We start from the raw sequence: 18,007 nt of genomic DNA on the forward strand, positions 1-18,007 counted from the left end.
AGGTGCTCTGCTGTCTAAGAATGAGAACGGAGAAGTTTGAGGTGCCGCCATACTTTGGGTGGAAGTCTTGCTGGCTTATTGGGGCGACCGCAGCAGACGACTTGCTGTTCAGGATTATTCTCGAAGCCCGGAATAGAAAATCATCCAGAAGCTGTTTAATCAGCGAGGGACCTGCAGAGTCATAAGTTCATTGACATTAACGTAAGAGCACAGAATTTCCCGCAAACACTTAGTAATGATCGAGCTCCAGATGCGGAGACGTACCGAGTATTTCCTTTTCAGTGCCGCAAAGCGAGAGAAGCGTCTTTATAAGCCTGAGGTGTCCTGCCAACCACACATTGTCTACTTCGCTCGTCTCGCACTCCGCCGTTCGATTGGGTTCAAAGTTATCCAGCCACGTAATCTCATCTTCCAGCATGGCCGCGGGGCTGATGTTTAGCTGCTCCATTTCAGAGGCTGCAAAGATAAAGAAAGTTCACCACATCTCACGGACGACATTCTCTATCTGCCAACGTCATTTATCAACAATTACAGATTCCGCCATATACATACGAGACAGACAAAGACCAGGTGGTTAAAACATAAGAGGTTTTGTAAAATGTATCAAGTGAAAGTTAAAAAGGTGATTTTTTTTTACTTACAGGTCAAATCATCTAAAAGCTGGCATCGCAAATCAAAATATTCCGTACACTGTGCCAACAACCTGCAACACACAAATTCAACAACACGTGTGAGACGGATACACGCAACATCCATAAAGAGAACAAGAGAATATGAGTCCCTCCATATTCATAAGGATGGAGGCTTCTGGATTGCTACAATTTCCAGGTTTTATTCATAGAAACATGAATGGAACATCAAGATTTTAGAAAGCGGAAGACCTATAACGCCAGAATTATGACTCCAACTAAATGTAACTCAGTAACCTCAATTCTAATTGGTCTGAAAACATTTAGAATGGAACCTATTGTAGGTTTATATAGCAAAGGAGTTTTGGTTCTTAAGACAACTACATTTGGACTCTGCACATAGTTTTTTATATAAAAAAAAAAAAAAAAAAAAAAGAAACTTTCTAGTGGGGCACGGAATAAACGAAGATGGCCACCAGTCGGACAATGAGTCTTGAAACATATGCAACCCCTTGAGCAACAAAACACAAGCCCTCGTACATACCTCTGGTTAATGCCTCTCATTATACTGGTGGGTGACCAGAGAGGTAGTTGGGCAGAGAGAACGACGCTCAAAAGGAAAAGGTTGGGCTTCTGCACTTCGGGGTACGCGGAGGTGTCTGTCTGACTGAGCGTGTACAGCTGGTCACAGGCAACGCGGCGGATCTGGAGGTTTTTTTAAGCAAATAAAAATAGTTACAACCGTGCATGCACATCCTATTCCCTCATTTATTCAGAGGTATTAGCATTATAGGAACTAAAAGATGGCCATCGAGCTTCTCCAGGAAGGTGGTCTGAACTATACAGGCAGCCGGCCAGCTCGGGCACAGAAGAGTTACCCACGGTCCGGAGAGACCCCCACGCATGTGGAGAAACCATCCTCGATGGCTTTAATGGCAGCGCTCTCCTGTTATTGACCAGAGTCGATACACTGTAGGCAAAAACTCACCTCAGCACTTAGTGATCCTAGGAGTATATCGATAATGAAGTCAGCAACAGAAGGCAGATTATAAAAAGATCCTGGAAAAAAGAAAAAAAAAAAACACATTATTACTTAAACAGGGAATGGGTAAAGAGAGAGTGGCTCCTACACAAGTGGGAAGGTATAGAAATGCATTAAATACCCATAACTGGATTAAATATACATGTCAAAGAGCGACAGAAAAGGAAGCCTAACCACAAACGTGCCTCACAAATAGAAGGGCGCCCTTACCAAGCTGCTGGCTGCGTAGCTGCAGGCAGGTGACCAACAAGGACAAGGCCTCCCCAGCGATAATGGCGTCTTTGGTAGATACCGACTGCTGCCGTACGCAGATCCACGCGTGGAGGGAGGTGGATTCCCCTTCGCTTCCCGAACTGCAGTTACTTCCTGGACGTTTCAAAATTAAAACAACAAAAAAAATTAGCTACACCTAGGAGGACAACAACCACCGGTGGAGCGCCAAAACCAAAAACAGAGAAAACCCGGTCGGGTATACCTGAGCTGCTGAGTCTGCCCCGAAGCCCCCCAGGGAACAGCGTATTACTCTCTTTAATGGGCTGGTTGCTGCCAACAAGGTCCAGTCTTCCCGCGGCGGCCGCCCAGGAAAGCCGCATGAAACACGCCACCGTGCAGGTGAAATCATTAACTTCCATCATCTAAAGAATAACAAAGGGATAAGAATGTTACACGCTATTTTACGCTAGTTTAATCAGGACACTGGAAGCTACAGGGAAGCGGGTTTTACATCAGGGATACCGGAGCAGAGGTTATTTGCTGGGGAACTGGGGAAAAACGCTTGAAATCCATTTACCTGAATAGCAACCCGTGCAGCAGGGATAATCTCCTCCACCCTGATGGATGACCTGTCAGACACAGACAGCTGCCGGTAAGAGGACTTCTCCGGGGTTCCGCACAGAGACATTTGGCGACTGGACTGGCGGCCAGCGTTCCGGAACGGCCTCGAGGACAACCCTTCAATTCCATCTTTGGTCAGATCTTCATCAAATGTTGATGACATAGTTTGGCCGACCAATAAGAACCTGAAAAGTTGTATAAAGAGTGTTATAAGAGTACCAGGAAGAAAATGTCCCTTTGAGGACTGTGGGGAGAGCGCAATGACTTTCCCTTCTAGAAACAAATTAGAGAGACAAGCCATAGCGTCTGGATACAGCACTCACTGTAGCCCTAACTCTACAGCATACCTTGCAAGTTGCAGACAAATCGAGTAGACTCCTTGTCTTGTTTCATAATCGACTTCCGATGGAATAGAGTCCCTCTGCATAACATTAACCACCAAACTACACGAGGAGAAAAAAAAATGTAAATCATTTAAAATGGGGACTTAAACTTCTGAATGGTTTGTGGCTCTCCACGTTAAAATATTGACCCACTACGATACGTTATGCAAGTAAATACATGTTTCTCTGAGGTCACAATTTGTCAACATCAGAAAATAGGATATTTATTTTTCTAATGCAGGAAGGAAAATTAATCAGGCTGGCAACGTGTGGCTTATATACAACTGTTAACAAAAACATACCTGAGACCACCGGCTTTTAAGAAGTTTTCACAGAATGATTTGGCACAGTTTCTTGCCATCTCGTCATCAGCCGTTGGCATCAGTTTGGAACTAAGAACCTTATTTATAGATTAAAAAGGGAAAAAAGTTAAATGACTGTTCATGTCCTATTAATTGCCTACGTTTCAACGAGCATAATATACATGATGAATAAGATCAGCTTGTTTTGATCTTGGTGGAAACAAAGACATATTATAAGCTGTCAGGTGGACCTTAATAGCCATAAGCGAGTAGTTTTAAATTTGCAATGGTAGATTAAATGTAACCCTCATTTCTACTAAAAATATATTTTTAAAAGCTCTTTAAAGCTGCAGTTTTTTTTTGGGAAAACGAATGCTTGTAAGATGATGATAAACACCTGAGTTTTGGAACCTTAAACCTAACGGTTGCTAAAAAGATTATATTTATCACCATTTGTCAGGATAAGAAGCGTTCATTTTTATATTGCTGTAAGACTAGGGAGCGAGGACATTTACCTCCAAGTTATAGAGCACCCTGAAGGTGGACATGCCCGGGGCAGACGATCGGAACAAGCTCTCCAGGATAGAACTGGCACTTTGCTGATGATGCTGTTGTTTTGAGGATAAAGATGGAGATTTTGAAGATTTTTCCTGAGATTCCGACAGGAGCGTCTTCTGAGCGAAAGAAGCAAAGGCAGCAGTAAGTAAACGGCAGACACAGCCTGTCGCTAATGCCTGTCAACATTCTGGAGAGCTGGAAATTCTGTTAGAAGGAATCTATGGGGACGCAGCCTTTTCCTAAAGCACTAAACATCTTTACTGGGTAATCGTAAAGCAGGAGAGAGATGGGCCAGATGACTACATCCTACACGTGACTTCCTCACATGGGCACAGGTAGATGATATCCATCTGTGGTCAAGAAGGAATGTTAAAACCTGAACTGCTGGGGAGATCAACGTGAGCAAAGTAACAAAAAAGTAATGCAACATAAGATAAAATTGACAAAAAAGCAGTGCTGCATCTGGTACGGATATGAGAAAGCAGGGAAAAACATACGCATTTTATGTAATTTGTAAAACTGGATGTTTTTATGCCAAATGAACTGAATATTTAAGGTTATGTTAAAAACTATGAGTGTAAATAAGGGAATGTAAACTATATATTTTTTTTTATTTTAAAAACCACAGTAGAGAAATAAAGAGAATCAAATCTGACGGTGAAACCCTGCGTTACCTTCCTCCCAAGAGAATCAAGCTGGTCCAGAGCTTCTTGTACGGCTGGATCTGTCGGGATCAAGAGGAGAAGCTTCCGTACTCTGACAGTTATCCTGGGAAACAAGGAAAAGGTGCAGCTTTTTAAACAAAACCAAGAGACAATTCCTCTATGCAGCTGGAACACTGCATGAAAGCCACATAAAAATACTAATAAAAGCAATATTGCAAAAAAACAAAAAACAAAACAAATCTATGGCAAGTGTCTCATCTCCCTGTATTAACTACTCTATGCTGGCTGCGCGTAATATGTACAGCCAAATTACCGAAAGCGTCCTACTTAGTGAATAAGTCTCAGTAAAGGTTTCGCAATGGGTTTTACACGACAACATAAAAAAAAGGACTTAAAACTACAAATGTGATGCAAGAGTGTAACGTAATGACGAGATTTAAGCAATATTGTGAAATTTGCACTAAATCTATTTTTTTCCTAGTGATGTCATTTCATTTTGTCTTCTGCCATTTCATCTAAACGTACCATTAACGCCTGGAAAATTCATACAACTTATAATTGATACAATTTCTATGTAAAATAATTCTTTACCTTGGCTCTTCCAGGTTGGCCAGTTGGTAGAGCATATCAAACACATTACAGACCAACGCCATGACCACGCCGGGCAGGGATTTTTCCTATTGATCGTATACAAACGAATAAAAAATACATTTTAAGTGAAAAAATACAGAAATTAATGTTTAGAAACTGTTTGATGATAAGGACGGTAGAGTTTATAATGATAAATCTAAGCCACGTCTGCGAGAAGACGCGGGTCTTTGGTTAAAATCGCCTACCTGTTCCATCGCATAGGAAGAGCTGAACCCGGCGCCGCTACTAACGGCCGAAGTGTCCACAGAGCTGGTTGATGGAGTTCCACCTCCCAGAGTCTTTACGGTCAGGGCCTGCTCATCGGAAAAGCCCAGCTGATGGAGCAGCTTCTGGTCCTTATTTACAGTCAACTGCGACGGGAGCCACACAATTAAGGAGGGTTTTAAAACAGACAATCACTTATTTATACTAGAGTTACAAATCATAGAAAATCCTTAAAATCCTTTTTTTTAAATTAAGACTAATTTCGAGGAATAACCATTTTTGGTTCTCTGGTGAGAATAAAGAAAGTATAGAGAAAGTTGCATATACGGGCATATATTGCACACAACGTCAGCGGTCCATACGGAATAAATATACAAGAGGTGTAAGTAAAAAATATATTCTTTTTCTTTTTGGAAATGGGACAAAAGCATTTTGTTTGCTTGGTATAAAATGACAATACAGGATCCGCATCAGCTGCAAAGTTGCCGATTCCCTCCTGGCCAGAGTCGCTTACAGCAGCCGTACCCAATTGCCTATGAAATTATATTCTTATTAACAGTCACGCTAATTCTTATTGCTAAAGTTAAAACTGGGTCTGCTGGCTGGTATTCCCAGTATACAGATTAGAAAATCTGGCTGCATATACTAATCGAACAATCTGCAGATCCAAGAAGCCCCTCTGTGCTTACAAATGAAACCTACATTTTAAGCCTTTGGTATAAATGCACTTTAAATGGAAAAACTACATAATAATTATAAAAAAAAAAAATCAGGGCTGCCTTTAATCTCCATCGTTCTACTTACCAAAATTTCATTTGCAAATATCTGTATATTTTCTATGGGGCAATTGAGATGCCTTGCGATCTTCCAGCGAATGCTTCCAACTGTTTCATTGCTGTGGGCCTGGAAAACGTAAACAAACGTCAACAAAATAGAAGCGATTTGCGGCTATATAGAAAATACAAAAATAGTTTTCCATATATAGTTAGTATCAGTATTCACCTAGCATATATCACACCACCCCTAAATATATCACACCACCCCTAAATTGAATAGGGCCGTAGGGGGGAAGATACATCAACCTTGAGGTTAAACGCTTAGGTCAAATAATCCTAAACACAAGTACCCCCCCAATCCGAAACCCACCCAACCACCACCAACCAAAGAAGATCTGGGTGCAATCACGTTTAATAAAATTGGAAGGGGTAATAAACATATCACAGAGAGCCGTACGCAGGATTAATAAACGCCATCTCACCTCAACCGTAAAAGTATCTTTGGTAGACTCATAAGTAAGGTTCAGAGTTAATAGATGTCCATGAAAAGAGGCACCGTGAGGTAGGATTGTTCGAGGAACAGAGTAAAGATCCTTCATACAAAGACAAAAAAACTATTAACGGAATGGGGGGGAGGCAATAAGAAAATGTATTCAATGTACATTCTAATTTGCAATTAATTTAAAGAGAAAGTCATAGAAAACACTTTGTACAGGCTACACAATCCAATATCCATGGCAGGATTTTCTCCCTGGGCTGATTTTTAGGTAAAAGCATCAAGATTTCAGACACCCCGGAGCTGGGGTATACAACATACCTCTATAGTGATCACATAGCGCTCAGCCAGCAAAAGGAGCCTTTCAATTATCACTAGCTTGGTAGACCTGCAAAACAATAAGAAAATGGGTTTAAAAAGTCAGAATGAGTAAGTTGCATTGCTATTGCCTTGAAGTACATTTCTTAAAGTTATCTAATCACAACTTCATATTATCACGCAAGATATATGATACCACTTATTGTTCTTATCTACAATATTGCAAGCCTTTAAGAGAATTAATAACATAGGTTTTGTAGAAAGACTCATCTTCAAAAAGCTCCAGAGGCACAAGCCATTCACAATGTTTGTCTACCACAACACGAGCACAGGGCAAGCGATTTAACAAAAAAGGGGCAAGCGATTTAACAAAAAAGGGGCAAGCGATTTAACAAAAAAGGGGCAAGCAATTTAACAAAAAAGGGGCAAGCGATTTAACAAAAAGGGGCAAGCGATTTAACAAAAAGGGGCAAGCGATTTAACAAAAAGGGGCAAGCGATTTAACAAAAAGGGGTGCTTGTGGTCCCAGGAAAATTGGTTTAACTGCCCTGTTGAAAGACAGACCTGGAAGAATTCCTGTAATGCTCATGATGTACAACATTACCCCAACAGCAGGCAATCTAGCTTCCACTATTACTGGGCAGTTGTCAAAGAAGGAATGCTGTTCCGTTAGCTTCTAAAATTGGTCGAAAGAGCCATTTTATCAAGAAAAAAAAAACCTATATCCTAAGTGCAGCGACAAAAGATGCCAAGACGCAGCGACGGGAAAGAACAAGGAAAGCCTTTTATAGCTTGTATTGAAAACAGCAGCACTTACCTGTACGGAGACTGCACAGAAGTTGCTACCGATGGCATGGCGGTTGCCGTAAGCATTTTTGTGGCTCTGGTGACTGCGTGAGTTAGCGTGGGACCCCCAAGAGCTGAACTTGCCGCCTGCAGGGTGAGAAATTGCATACCAATTAGAAAAGGAAAGAACAGCGAGTGGCGTTTGTGTTTAAACGTCTGAACCTTCTGGATTATGTTTATGAATTACTCTCATATTTTCATTCCATTACAATAATAAAAGTTCAAAAACCATGTGCCTGTGCTATACACATACCTCTAATCTCGTATAGCAGTCAGCAATGAACTTCTTGTGCAAAGAAACAGAATCCTACAAACAAGAAATAAATGCATTTCACAATCCTGCGCAACTCCATACTTTACCAGATTTACTAAAAATCAAATTTTTATTCTCAAACGAAACAACATTTCAAGGAAAGGGCTATAAAATAGGACATCAAATATTGAAGTCAATACGGTATATATACACAAAAAACTTACCTTCTTCAGTCTGGGATTAAGATTGATGTAGCTATAATTAATTATCAACTGTATGGCTTCATTGGCGATTTCTTCATCCGGAGATTCCACAGCAATCTTCCAGATAAAGTCCATCCCAATCAATTCCAGCTTCTCCACGTGCTTTTAATAAGACGACAACTTTGTATGAGATGATTGCATTTCTACTTAGATACACCTGGCATCTCAGTACGTATCTGACAGAGACTGACGGCTGCCGACAGAATAATGTTCGCTACAAGCATTTAATTTCACACACTCTCAGTTTCAGACCACATAATTCACTTTTCTGCCACATATTTTGGTTTTAAAATCTGGCGGCCAGCGTAAACTGAAAACATGGTTGGCGGGTATGTTCAATTCGGCAAGCCCTTCCACTGGAATAAGGATCAAACATTTACGAGCTGGTCCTGCAAAAACGGGTGGACTGGGAAAATTAGCGAGATTAAACATTCCAATAGTCCAAATAATTTAGTGCAAACGAGCTTCACCAACACCTTGCTTGATGTCTAAATGTAGGCCTATTTAATAAAGCGTCTACCTGTTTTAGGTCTGCGATCTCAATATATGACTGAACTATAGCGATTGTCCTACTATAGCATTGTAGGTTGTGAGCAAGCTAAACAAATTGTAGCAAGGACTTCAAATCAAACTTCGGGTACATTTTATATGCTCTTTCCATCAGATTTACAGTCAACATTGACCTAAAGTAATACTATGAACGTTGACTCTAAGTCTTCTCATGACAATATATAACCCATCATTTAGTGATGCACCATGCCGACTACATCATGATTAGGAAATCTTTATAACTCTGGCAGGACCGGGAGCCTAGAGGACCGAGCTGACCACTGCTGGAACAACTTCTAAGAAACACATATGAAAGAGCAGGAAAATCTGTTAAACGATAAAGGATTTGAAGCATCAACAAGAGAAATGTCTTTCTGAGGCCGTCTACAATATTTAAGGACACGCTGATGGGCCGCGATTTAACATCAATGTGCCGTTACTCACCAGCTGCGTGCCTTGTCGTTTCAGGCGATGGTCACACAGATTAACATTCTCAAAGAATGTCTTAAAAAGATTGAAGCCTGGAACAGTAGAGGGAAAAACTAAGTTAATAAGTTAAAATCACAAACATTTTAATTTTAAATAAAAATTAGAAAAAGGTCATTGCTCAAAGATCAGGCGACCCACTCGGGTACTTGAAAGTTGACTGTATCGTTCTTAACTGTTAGGATTTAAATATTGTTGCATTTCTGATGTTCTTCTTAGAGGTGTTAACGGTTTTGGGAATTACCCTTTGTGACATTTTGTTTTACATTTGGTGACGACGTACCGTTCATTGTAATTTCGTAAGACTCCAGCTTCAGAATCTTCTCTTTAAAAAGCTGCTGCTGGACATCGCTCTCCAGATCATGCTGGCCCTTTGTAAACCACTCAAAACACATCTGCAAAAAAAAAAAATTCTGTGTCCAGCTACATGGAGCTAATAATCCGGTGGGCGTTAAAACCAGCTGCCCAATACAAAATACCATATCTGTTACTAGAGATTAAAGTCTTACTTCGCGGTCAAGCTCGCACACATCGTGGCCGGTCACCAGACACTCCCAAATCTCCTTAGCCCGACTCCAGCTGAGATACAAGGTGGCTTCTTGCAGAAAAAACGCCAGGAACTTTAGATGCGCCTCCAAATACTGAAAAAAAAAGAATATTAAGAGTTAATTTTTTCTGATTTCTTTTTTTGTTAAATAAACCTATGAGGCGGCTTGCCTAGGCGCAAAACCAAAGTACATTCCCAAAGTCTCCCTTTTTAGTCCTCTACCACATATAAAAATATGGGGAGTTGTGGCGATATGGGGCAACTGTCCGAAAGGTTAGATTTGGAAGTGAATCTGGACAACACTGATGAAAAACATATTATAAATAAGGATTGGACAGAAGCAAAGAACAATATAAACCCTTCTCCTCCCTTTTCCCTCTAGTGTACAGATGGAAGAGACGCTGCAACCCCCGAAGCCATTGAAAACCAGCTATTAACAGTTATCATCAAAGCCAGAACATTCACTTTGGTAATAGTGAACATAATTATTAGTTTGTAATTTCCACCGCATAGGTTTCTAATGCATACGGCTTTGTAAACTGTAGATACGGTGGAAAAAGAACCACTTTCTTTAATTGCCCCAAAATAGGGCTTCCAAAATCAACCAATAATATGGCAAAGCAGCTGCTATGTTCTCTTAGACTCTTTGTTGTAAGAACGTTGATATAAAAAAGATTTAAGATTCTGTTTTGTTTATCAAAACATTCAGTATCAGATACCTCCCGGTAAGTGTATCTGCCATCGACCAAAGAAGTTCCCACCAGCCCGCCGGGACCGACGACGGTTACTGCCAAGCGGCGGCAAGCCACCAGACTCGCTGTCACCAGTTTGACAATTTCAAAGTTCTTCTTCAGATCCTGGATTATGGTCTGTGAAATAAATAAAAAAAAAAGACAGTTCAAAAATGTGCATGTGCCAATAAACGTGCTAATGGAAACATGCTGTTAAAGATGCTGTTCCACTTAGACAAAAGATTAACTGCATTCTCTAGGAGGTTAAGCAAATAAGCACTTAGATCTGTCATTTTTATTTAATGGCAACAGCCCGATAATTCAGTGTTCCCGGCGATTATTATGATTGAGCCAGAATTGTACATGATTAGAGAATTATTTCTGGGAAGGGTTGATGCATTCAGCAGGTATATGAATTAGGTTTCTAGGGTTGCATTTAAAAGTCTTGCATTCAGCAGTGTAGCTGGAGCAGCAAATATAAAATGAAACGAAATTTAGTTAATATATGCAGAAAGAAACTCGGTCTTAATCATGTTGAAGTATTTTAGTAATTAATTGTATCACGGACGGTCTGTTGTCCCTTATAATAAGCCTTTCTTCAACATCCATTGCACTGACCACTGATTTATCCAACCACCATCAGTAAAATGCTGCGCGGTTTTGAATATAATTTATATAAAATATATTTAGCGTTGCGGATTGCTGGGGGCTATTGGTCTGATTCAGGAACGGCTGATATCCACCTGGCTGAAGCACGTACCTTGTCTTGCTTTTGGTAGGTCTGCTTGTTGAAGGAGCGGGTGATTTCATGAAGTTGGCGTAAGGCTGGTACCACCCACACGACTTGTGGGTTGTTGTGTTGAGATGACTGCGTTATTAAAAGGAGAGAGTACTATTATTCTATAATATATATATATATATATATATATATATATATATATATATATATAAAGGTGTACAGGTTACTAGGACATAATGCAGATTACCAAGGGGTGCAGGAAACGCACAAGAACAAAACCAAGCAGAGGAAGTTCAGAGATCTCAATGCAATTTTTCTACAGCAACTTCTTTTGACCCCGATTTGAGTAATTATTTTTATTATGCTGTGAAGAACACATATATAAAGCAATCAAATGTCGTGACATGATCAATCCACCCTTTTCCTCATTAAGAGTTGGTATTAAGGAGCAAAGCAAGAAAGTCCCGGCGGTATAAATTATATACGGAGTGGGTAATACCTGGTCCTTTAATTTTCCCAGAGGAGTACAACACTTGGGATATTTCAGCAAAACAAAAAGGAAAAAAAAAATCGAGTATCTCTCAAGGTTTTTGGTAAATCCACACAATTACAAAAGCCATTCATTACACTTAGTCTATATCGAGCTGTTATCTCATTCCGTATGGACGGTCATTACACAAGAAACGTTGCTCCTTTGTTGAAGAGGAACATCTGGCCGGATCCCACAGACTCACCTTTTTAATATCCTCTATGCATTTTATAATATAACTTCTCTTCACGGTTTCTTTCACTGCGTAGGCATCGCTCAGGATTGTTAAGTGTTCCTCTAAGGCTTGCTGGATCAAAACAGACGGTAGGGTGGGCAGGTGGGCAAGATCCCAGAGTACCTCTAAAACCTGCAAGAGAAGTCAGCCGTGCCTTAACTAAAGAAAGAAATAAAAATATATATACCGAAATACAAGTAAGGAGAACTGCTCTCCTCTTCGATGTTCTTTACAGGGTCTTACTTTTCCCGTGGTTGTCTCGTTTCGAGACTCCCGACCGATGCGGCCAATGAGACTCAACAACTTCTGCCTGACTCGGTCTGTTTCGGTTTCCCAGCTCTGTAGACAGAAATAAGAATGGAGAAACTTCCCAACGCCGAATTCACCGATCACAGTTATTATTTTAGCCAGAACTCCTGATGCGTACGTATGCATTAATGTATATTTACTATGTATATGTTATCTGCCCCAATTAAATTGAAAATCGTGTGAATTTACGTGTAATTTGGGTCGTTGTTGAATTCAGCCTGAATCGCTCTAACCCAGGTATAGCTGGGACTTGTACCTTTTGAATTAATACGAAAAGATGATTTAGCTGTTCGGGGTTGAACTTCACAGCGGCGGCAGCGATAATCGTTTGGATATTTTCAATCACCGTGGATGACTGTCCAGCCTGGAAAAAAAAAAAACACAACCACACTATTTATCAAGACTTTGGAAACGTACGCTATATCAAAAGATACAAATGTACTTTTAGGTGTCTTATTCAATCTTCAGCGTCAGTTACAAAATATATTACCTGTATTTTCCATATCTTTGAAAGCTCGTCCAAAGATAATTTACTGCCTAGCAATTCAATGATTCCCTTTATTCGGTCACAGTATTGAGCCTGGTCTATGTTGCCTAAAAGAAACGAGAGGAGATTTCCCGGCATCAAGTTAAAGTCCTTATTTATCACAGAGTTTTCACCGGCGGTAAAGAATACTGACCTTCCAAAGCTATCGAAAGCACTGAATTTTCCACCAGCCAATCCAGCAGTCGGTCTGTATCTATGGCGTTCTTCACCGACTTTGATAAAGTGCTGTCTTCTATTAATTTGGTTACCTTGGAGAATAAAACAGGTATTGAAACTTTGAGCAAAGTTAGAAGAAAAACCACAATGACAGCTCAGCATTTCATCTCCCTCATTTGAATATGCATTATATACGGCCAACTTCTGTGTTATTTATTTATATATATATATATAAAACCCAGTATATCTGCTGAGCTGCCCTGAATAATGTGTAATTTAATGAATGGCTTTCAAGAAATGTAAAAAGGAATAAGCCTAATTAAATGAATGTATCAATGTAAACCACTTTCATTTGTTTCCATCTACTGCCCTACAGCCTGCCAAGGATCTACCGCTGTGTACAGATCTTCCAATACCCCCGGACCCCTTTCGGGTCTCCCCTTCTAACATACAGTCTTCCTTTCTTGCTACAAAGAGAAAACGGCCATAAGATTTCTTTAAGGCTTACAGTTTAGTTACATATTTTAACCCCTTAATGACAAAGCCCGAACATGTATTTATTTATCAGTTATGAACCGATCGCTCAAACTTATGATATATATATATATATATATAAAATATTACGGCAGGTCAGACACATTCCACCCATCTGGTCTGTCCATCTTTCCTGATGTTATGACTTAGACCTTAATCAGTTGTTGGTCTCATCTTAGATTCAGGAGCCATATGTCTATCCCATGCATGTTTACATCCCCTCACTGTATTACCCTCTACCACTTCTGCCGTTCCATTTATAAAGCTCCCTTTCAGTAAAGTAAGACACTCTAGTCTTAGATCACAGCCTCTTGTTCTGAAACATTTCTCCTCTGCAATAAACGGCCCTCCTTGACTTTGCTAAGTGGGCACTCTACTTTCTAATATGCCGCGGGTACAGCAGCTAAGCCATTCAATGCTTTAAATAAGCAGCAGTGTATTTTCAGATCGCCTCCCGCCAGCCCTACTCGGCTTCCATTGAGAATGCAATCAGGAGGAACAGTTGCTGAAAATATAACATTAGTTCTTAGAAACCGGATTTAAAACATGCTGACAAACGCATTTTGTGTACGTCACGCTAACTCGGATGAAAGAAGTGCGCTAGACTCCTTTCACCCTGGTTTGCTTTAGAAACCAATTTAAAATCAAGGAAAGCAATTTAACCCATTAAGGACAACGGGTTGCCCTTAAAGCCATTAAGGACAATGTATTGTGAGCCCGTACATGAACTGGCTTTGTCGTGAAGGGGTTAAAACTGCACAATTCTTCATCCTCCGCTTCTGCCCAGCACTTCCATCGGGGCTTCTATGACTGAGCACCGGAAGGTCATGTCACGCCGGCGCTCAGTCATAGAAGCCCCGGCGGCAGTGCCGGGCAGAAGCGGAGGTTGTCCGCACGCATCGGACAGACGTTCACCGGCTGCCAGAGAGGAGGATCCAGGTGCCTAGCAAAAACTGTGGTTTTGATTGTTTTTTCCCCAAAAGGGTCGACTTATATTCAGGCCTTTTCTGTTTTATAATAGAGTTGATTTTGTTTGGGATTAAGGGATCACTCATCTGTCTTCTATTTCTGTAGCTAATGGGCTACAAATCCGATTTACTTGACTTTTAATTTTGTATACATGATCTGTTACGAGACACACCCTCGTCACCCTTAAGTTATGGACGCTGTGGGGCGCATGGTATTTATCTAACGTTTGTTCAGATAAAGCTGGAGAAGAGAGTGGTCGTTTGGATGTTGTTTTAGGGTTTAATGCAAAAAGGAATTTGTCTCCGTATCGTTTTGCTAGTATACCGGTAAACAATTTGGTTTTATCCTATATAACAGAAAACCCAGTCACTGCTTCCTGTGAGGAGTTAAAATCTCTGCTGTTCCAACAAACAAATAAGTAATAAAGTTTCCTGCCCGCGGTCTCTTCAATCTGATGCATTAACAAACATTTGTTCCGGCCTAATCAATAATTCAGGAAACGATCCCCATAATCACTCTGCAAGCTTTTAGACAGCTGGCCTTCTTTTACCCTGCCATTATTTGTGCTGTCTCTACAAATTCCCATATTACGCTACTGTTCAGAAGTTTGGGGTCACTTAGAAATGTCCAGCGCAGATGGGGTTAATGTTGTAAATGACTATTGTAGCTGGAAAGACCCGATTAGTAATGGAATCTCTTCATAGGCGCACAGAGGCCCTTTATCACTCCCATCACTCCTGTGTTCCAATGGCCCTTTATCACTCCCATCACTCCAGTGTTCCAATGGACCTTTATCACACCCATCACTCCTGGGTTCCAATGTCCCTTTATCACTCCCATCACTCCTGTGTTCCAATGGCCCTTTATCACTCCCATCACTCCTGTCTTCTAATGGCACGTTGTGCTCGCACTAAGTTACTTACTTCTTTAAGCGAGTTCATTTTTGCACTAAAATGTGGGGATTTCAGCATGCGCAACAGGATGTCCAGCCGAAGGTCGTCCACAGCGGTCACAAGGTCCGGTTGAAAGCGCATACAGAGCAGTTTAATGGCAGAGAGCAGCTCCGGGATACTAACCAGTCTCTGCATAGAGAGAAAAGTCAATGTTTAGCACACTGTGAGCACCAGAGAAAACTCCCCCCTCCAAAGTGTAGGAAACTTTTTTACATTAAAATACAGAAATAACATTATCAGATTATTACTAAAAATTTGGAAAACAGACTTAAAAGGTGCTGTCCCAACTACTCTGCTGAAATAAACACTTTTGTAACATAAAAAAACGTATTCCTGGTGTCCAAATCTTTACCAGAAGTAATCTCTACTTCAGTAAAACGTTGTCTCATTCAACATTTTTGCAACAAAAAAGCAAGCAATGACAGGATATCGTCACAGAAGAGATGCTGTGTTTTTACTTGAAAAAATAAAATACGAGATCCGCTAAGGTTTATTTGCTTAGCATACTAGAAAGCGCAATTCTAGTTCTGTATATAAGTAATGTATGTAAGTGGAACGACACCTTTAAGGAGTGCTCTGTAAAAAATAAAATAAATGTGACAGTAAAATGTAGAAGCCACCTAGCATCATTTACTTTTAGCAGGTAAAAGGTTTGGCTTCTTGATAAGTAAATTTAGAAAATAACTCATTTGCAGGATCACATTTTTACATTACCTTGTCTTTTAAGTCTTTTTCCTCCACATTCTGTACATACTTTATCCGGTTATGAATGACACGATCCAGCATCGGCTGCAGGTATCAAAAAAGTGATTATTAAATTCGTTAACTCTTAAATCTGGGACTATTTCAGCAAATGGTAGTCGTTTCAGTAATATCAACTGGTGCATATGTTAATTATTAGACTGGTTATGCAAAGAACTGATTGCATCAAATCCATCCAGAGACGAGACGCGATAAGCTCATTGCGTGTGTGTGTGTGTGTGTGTGTGTGTGTGTGTGTGTGTGGTATTATGTTCACTTATACAACAATCTATACAACACACAGTATAGAATTGTACAGCGCCACTGATTATAAGGGCGCTATATAAAACAAATACTACTACTACTAATAACAATAGGATTTGTTACCTGTACAGCTGAAGAGTTAAGGTATTCTGCACACACCCCCAGCGGCTGTACTAACGCTGAAACTGCCTGAAATAAAAGAAAAAAATGATATTCAGAGACGGTACAAATAAGGAGTTTGCCGTCGCAGTTATTTCAAAGTAGTGAAATGTATTAATCAACAAACATGAAAGTATTAGCGGATCTCAGAGTACCCGCAGCTTCAGGTAATTCAGTAAGATTTATTACAAACAGGTATTAGATCTGTAACACCAGTGAAGAATTATTTACTAATTTCATTCAAGGGGCGTATAAATGGTCATCCAAATGAAACATAAATGAACAAGAAATCAAACACCAGGTTTTATATTCCTATAAAACAGATAAAGCTGTAAGTTGTTATGTTATGGAAAGCTGCAGAAAACAAAGTAAAGACAATTAAGTTTAGTAAAATACGACAATATTTCCACCGTACCTCAGGACACGAGTTAAAACATTTACCGAGCTCTGCTTTTAAATGGATGAGCTAACGAGGACGCGTTGAAAACGAATCGAAAACATGAAACTTACTCCAAGCTCAATATCGTCGGAACTCAGCTTCGACTGAATGGCTGCAAACCCTCCCAACTCTCCAAACTGCGGGAAACGGAAAACCAAACAGATTAACAAAACATCAACACTCCGGATCACAACCTACATATTATTTTTATTATTTATTAATTGCTTAATTTTTGGGAAATTATAACGGTCAATTCTTAAAGCACAAAAAGTTGATAAACTAAATCTATCATTTATACTTGAGGCAATTAATGTAATGTCCGGGTAAATGCACTGAAATTGAGTTCTTCAGGGTATCTTTCGGTATATCACACACACACCGCTCTGTCCTGACAATCTAAACACATGGATCCGTTATGTTAATCCTAACCGTCACTTTATGGTGTTTGCTCTCTTTAGACAAAACATTGTGTTCTTTAGTGTCAAAATCAAATAAAAGTTATTATAATTGCACAAAAACATTTAAGCTTTCTTTTCTAGTGACTATGGCAGCATCCTATCGGTCCCTTTTTTTGGTGTCACATGACAATTATGCATTCCCTGGAAAATTATGAGACAAAACAATACATGATTAAAGAGTACTAGGGATGATCGCGCAGTTAGCGATAAAATTCTAAAGACAAGAGACTGTGGAACAGGATCTGAAAAGAATGTGTATATTCCTGTATACCCTGTTACTTACCCTATTCACGAGATCAACAAGCCAGCCATGGGGCTCCTGTGAAAAACATACAAGTAAAACAAAAACAGGTTACATGTGGAATAAGATTATAGTAAAAATACCTAAAAAGTGAGGACAGGAAAAGGAACCCTGGGTGTTTGCGGGGGGGGGGGTATACAT

General features: G+C 40.1%; 1 protein-coding gene across 1 annotated transcript in view; it reads right to left on the reverse strand.

Annotated features, from left to right (window-relative positions):
• USP24 (ubiquitin specific peptidase 24) overlaps positions 1–18,007 on the reverse strand; it is a 46,770-nt gene that overhangs the window by 13,097 nt on the left and 15,666 nt on the right. Inside the window, exons 6-40 of the mRNA XM_053468977.1 lie at positions 17,849–17,884; positions 17,179–17,244; positions 16,633–16,698; positions 16,219–16,293; positions 15,475–15,633; positions 13,026–13,140; positions 12,836–12,939; positions 12,602–12,709; positions 12,280–12,375; positions 12,007–12,168; positions 11,294–11,401; positions 10,522–10,671; positions 9,765–9,896; positions 9,539–9,650; positions 9,214–9,290; positions 8,182–8,322; positions 7,958–8,011; positions 7,676–7,791; positions 6,862–6,928; positions 6,527–6,637; positions 6,073–6,171; positions 5,250–5,414; positions 5,005–5,090; positions 4,423–4,516; positions 3,706–3,864; positions 3,191–3,288; positions 2,853–2,948; positions 2,462–2,690; positions 2,147–2,306; positions 1,882–2,037; positions 1,618–1,688; positions 1,174–1,334; positions 642–703; positions 265–456; positions 54–171 (exon numbers count right to left, since the gene is read on the reverse strand). Of these exons, the coding sequence (XP_053324952.1) occupies positions 54–171; positions 265–456; positions 642–703; positions 1,174–1,334; positions 1,618–1,688; positions 1,882–2,037; positions 2,147–2,306; positions 2,462–2,690; positions 2,853–2,948; positions 3,191–3,288; positions 3,706–3,864; positions 4,423–4,516; positions 5,005–5,090; positions 5,250–5,414; positions 6,073–6,171; positions 6,527–6,637; positions 6,862–6,928; positions 7,676–7,791; positions 7,958–8,011; positions 8,182–8,322; positions 9,214–9,290; positions 9,539–9,650; positions 9,765–9,896; positions 10,522–10,671; positions 11,294–11,401; positions 12,007–12,168; positions 12,280–12,375; positions 12,602–12,709; positions 12,836–12,939; positions 13,026–13,140; positions 15,475–15,633; positions 16,219–16,293; positions 16,633–16,698; positions 17,179–17,244; positions 17,849–17,884 (4,001 nt within the window). The remainder of the gene's footprint in view (positions 1–53; positions 172–264; positions 457–641; positions 704–1,173; positions 1,335–1,617; positions 1,689–1,881; positions 2,038–2,146; positions 2,307–2,461; positions 2,691–2,852; positions 2,949–3,190; positions 3,289–3,705; positions 3,865–4,422; positions 4,517–5,004; positions 5,091–5,249; positions 5,415–6,072; positions 6,172–6,526; positions 6,638–6,861; positions 6,929–7,675; positions 7,792–7,957; positions 8,012–8,181; positions 8,323–9,213; positions 9,291–9,538; positions 9,651–9,764; positions 9,897–10,521; positions 10,672–11,293; positions 11,402–12,006; positions 12,169–12,279; positions 12,376–12,601; positions 12,710–12,835; positions 12,940–13,025; positions 13,141–15,474; positions 15,634–16,218; positions 16,294–16,632; positions 16,699–17,178; positions 17,245–17,848; positions 17,885–18,007) is intronic.

Source organism: Spea bombifrons, chromosome 6 (genome assembly GCF_027358695.1).
Source record: "Spea bombifrons isolate aSpeBom1 chromosome 6, aSpeBom1.2.pri, whole genome shotgun sequence".
In the NCBI taxonomy this organism is placed as follows: Eukaryota; Metazoa; Chordata; class Amphibia; order Anura; family Pelobatidae; genus Spea; species Spea bombifrons.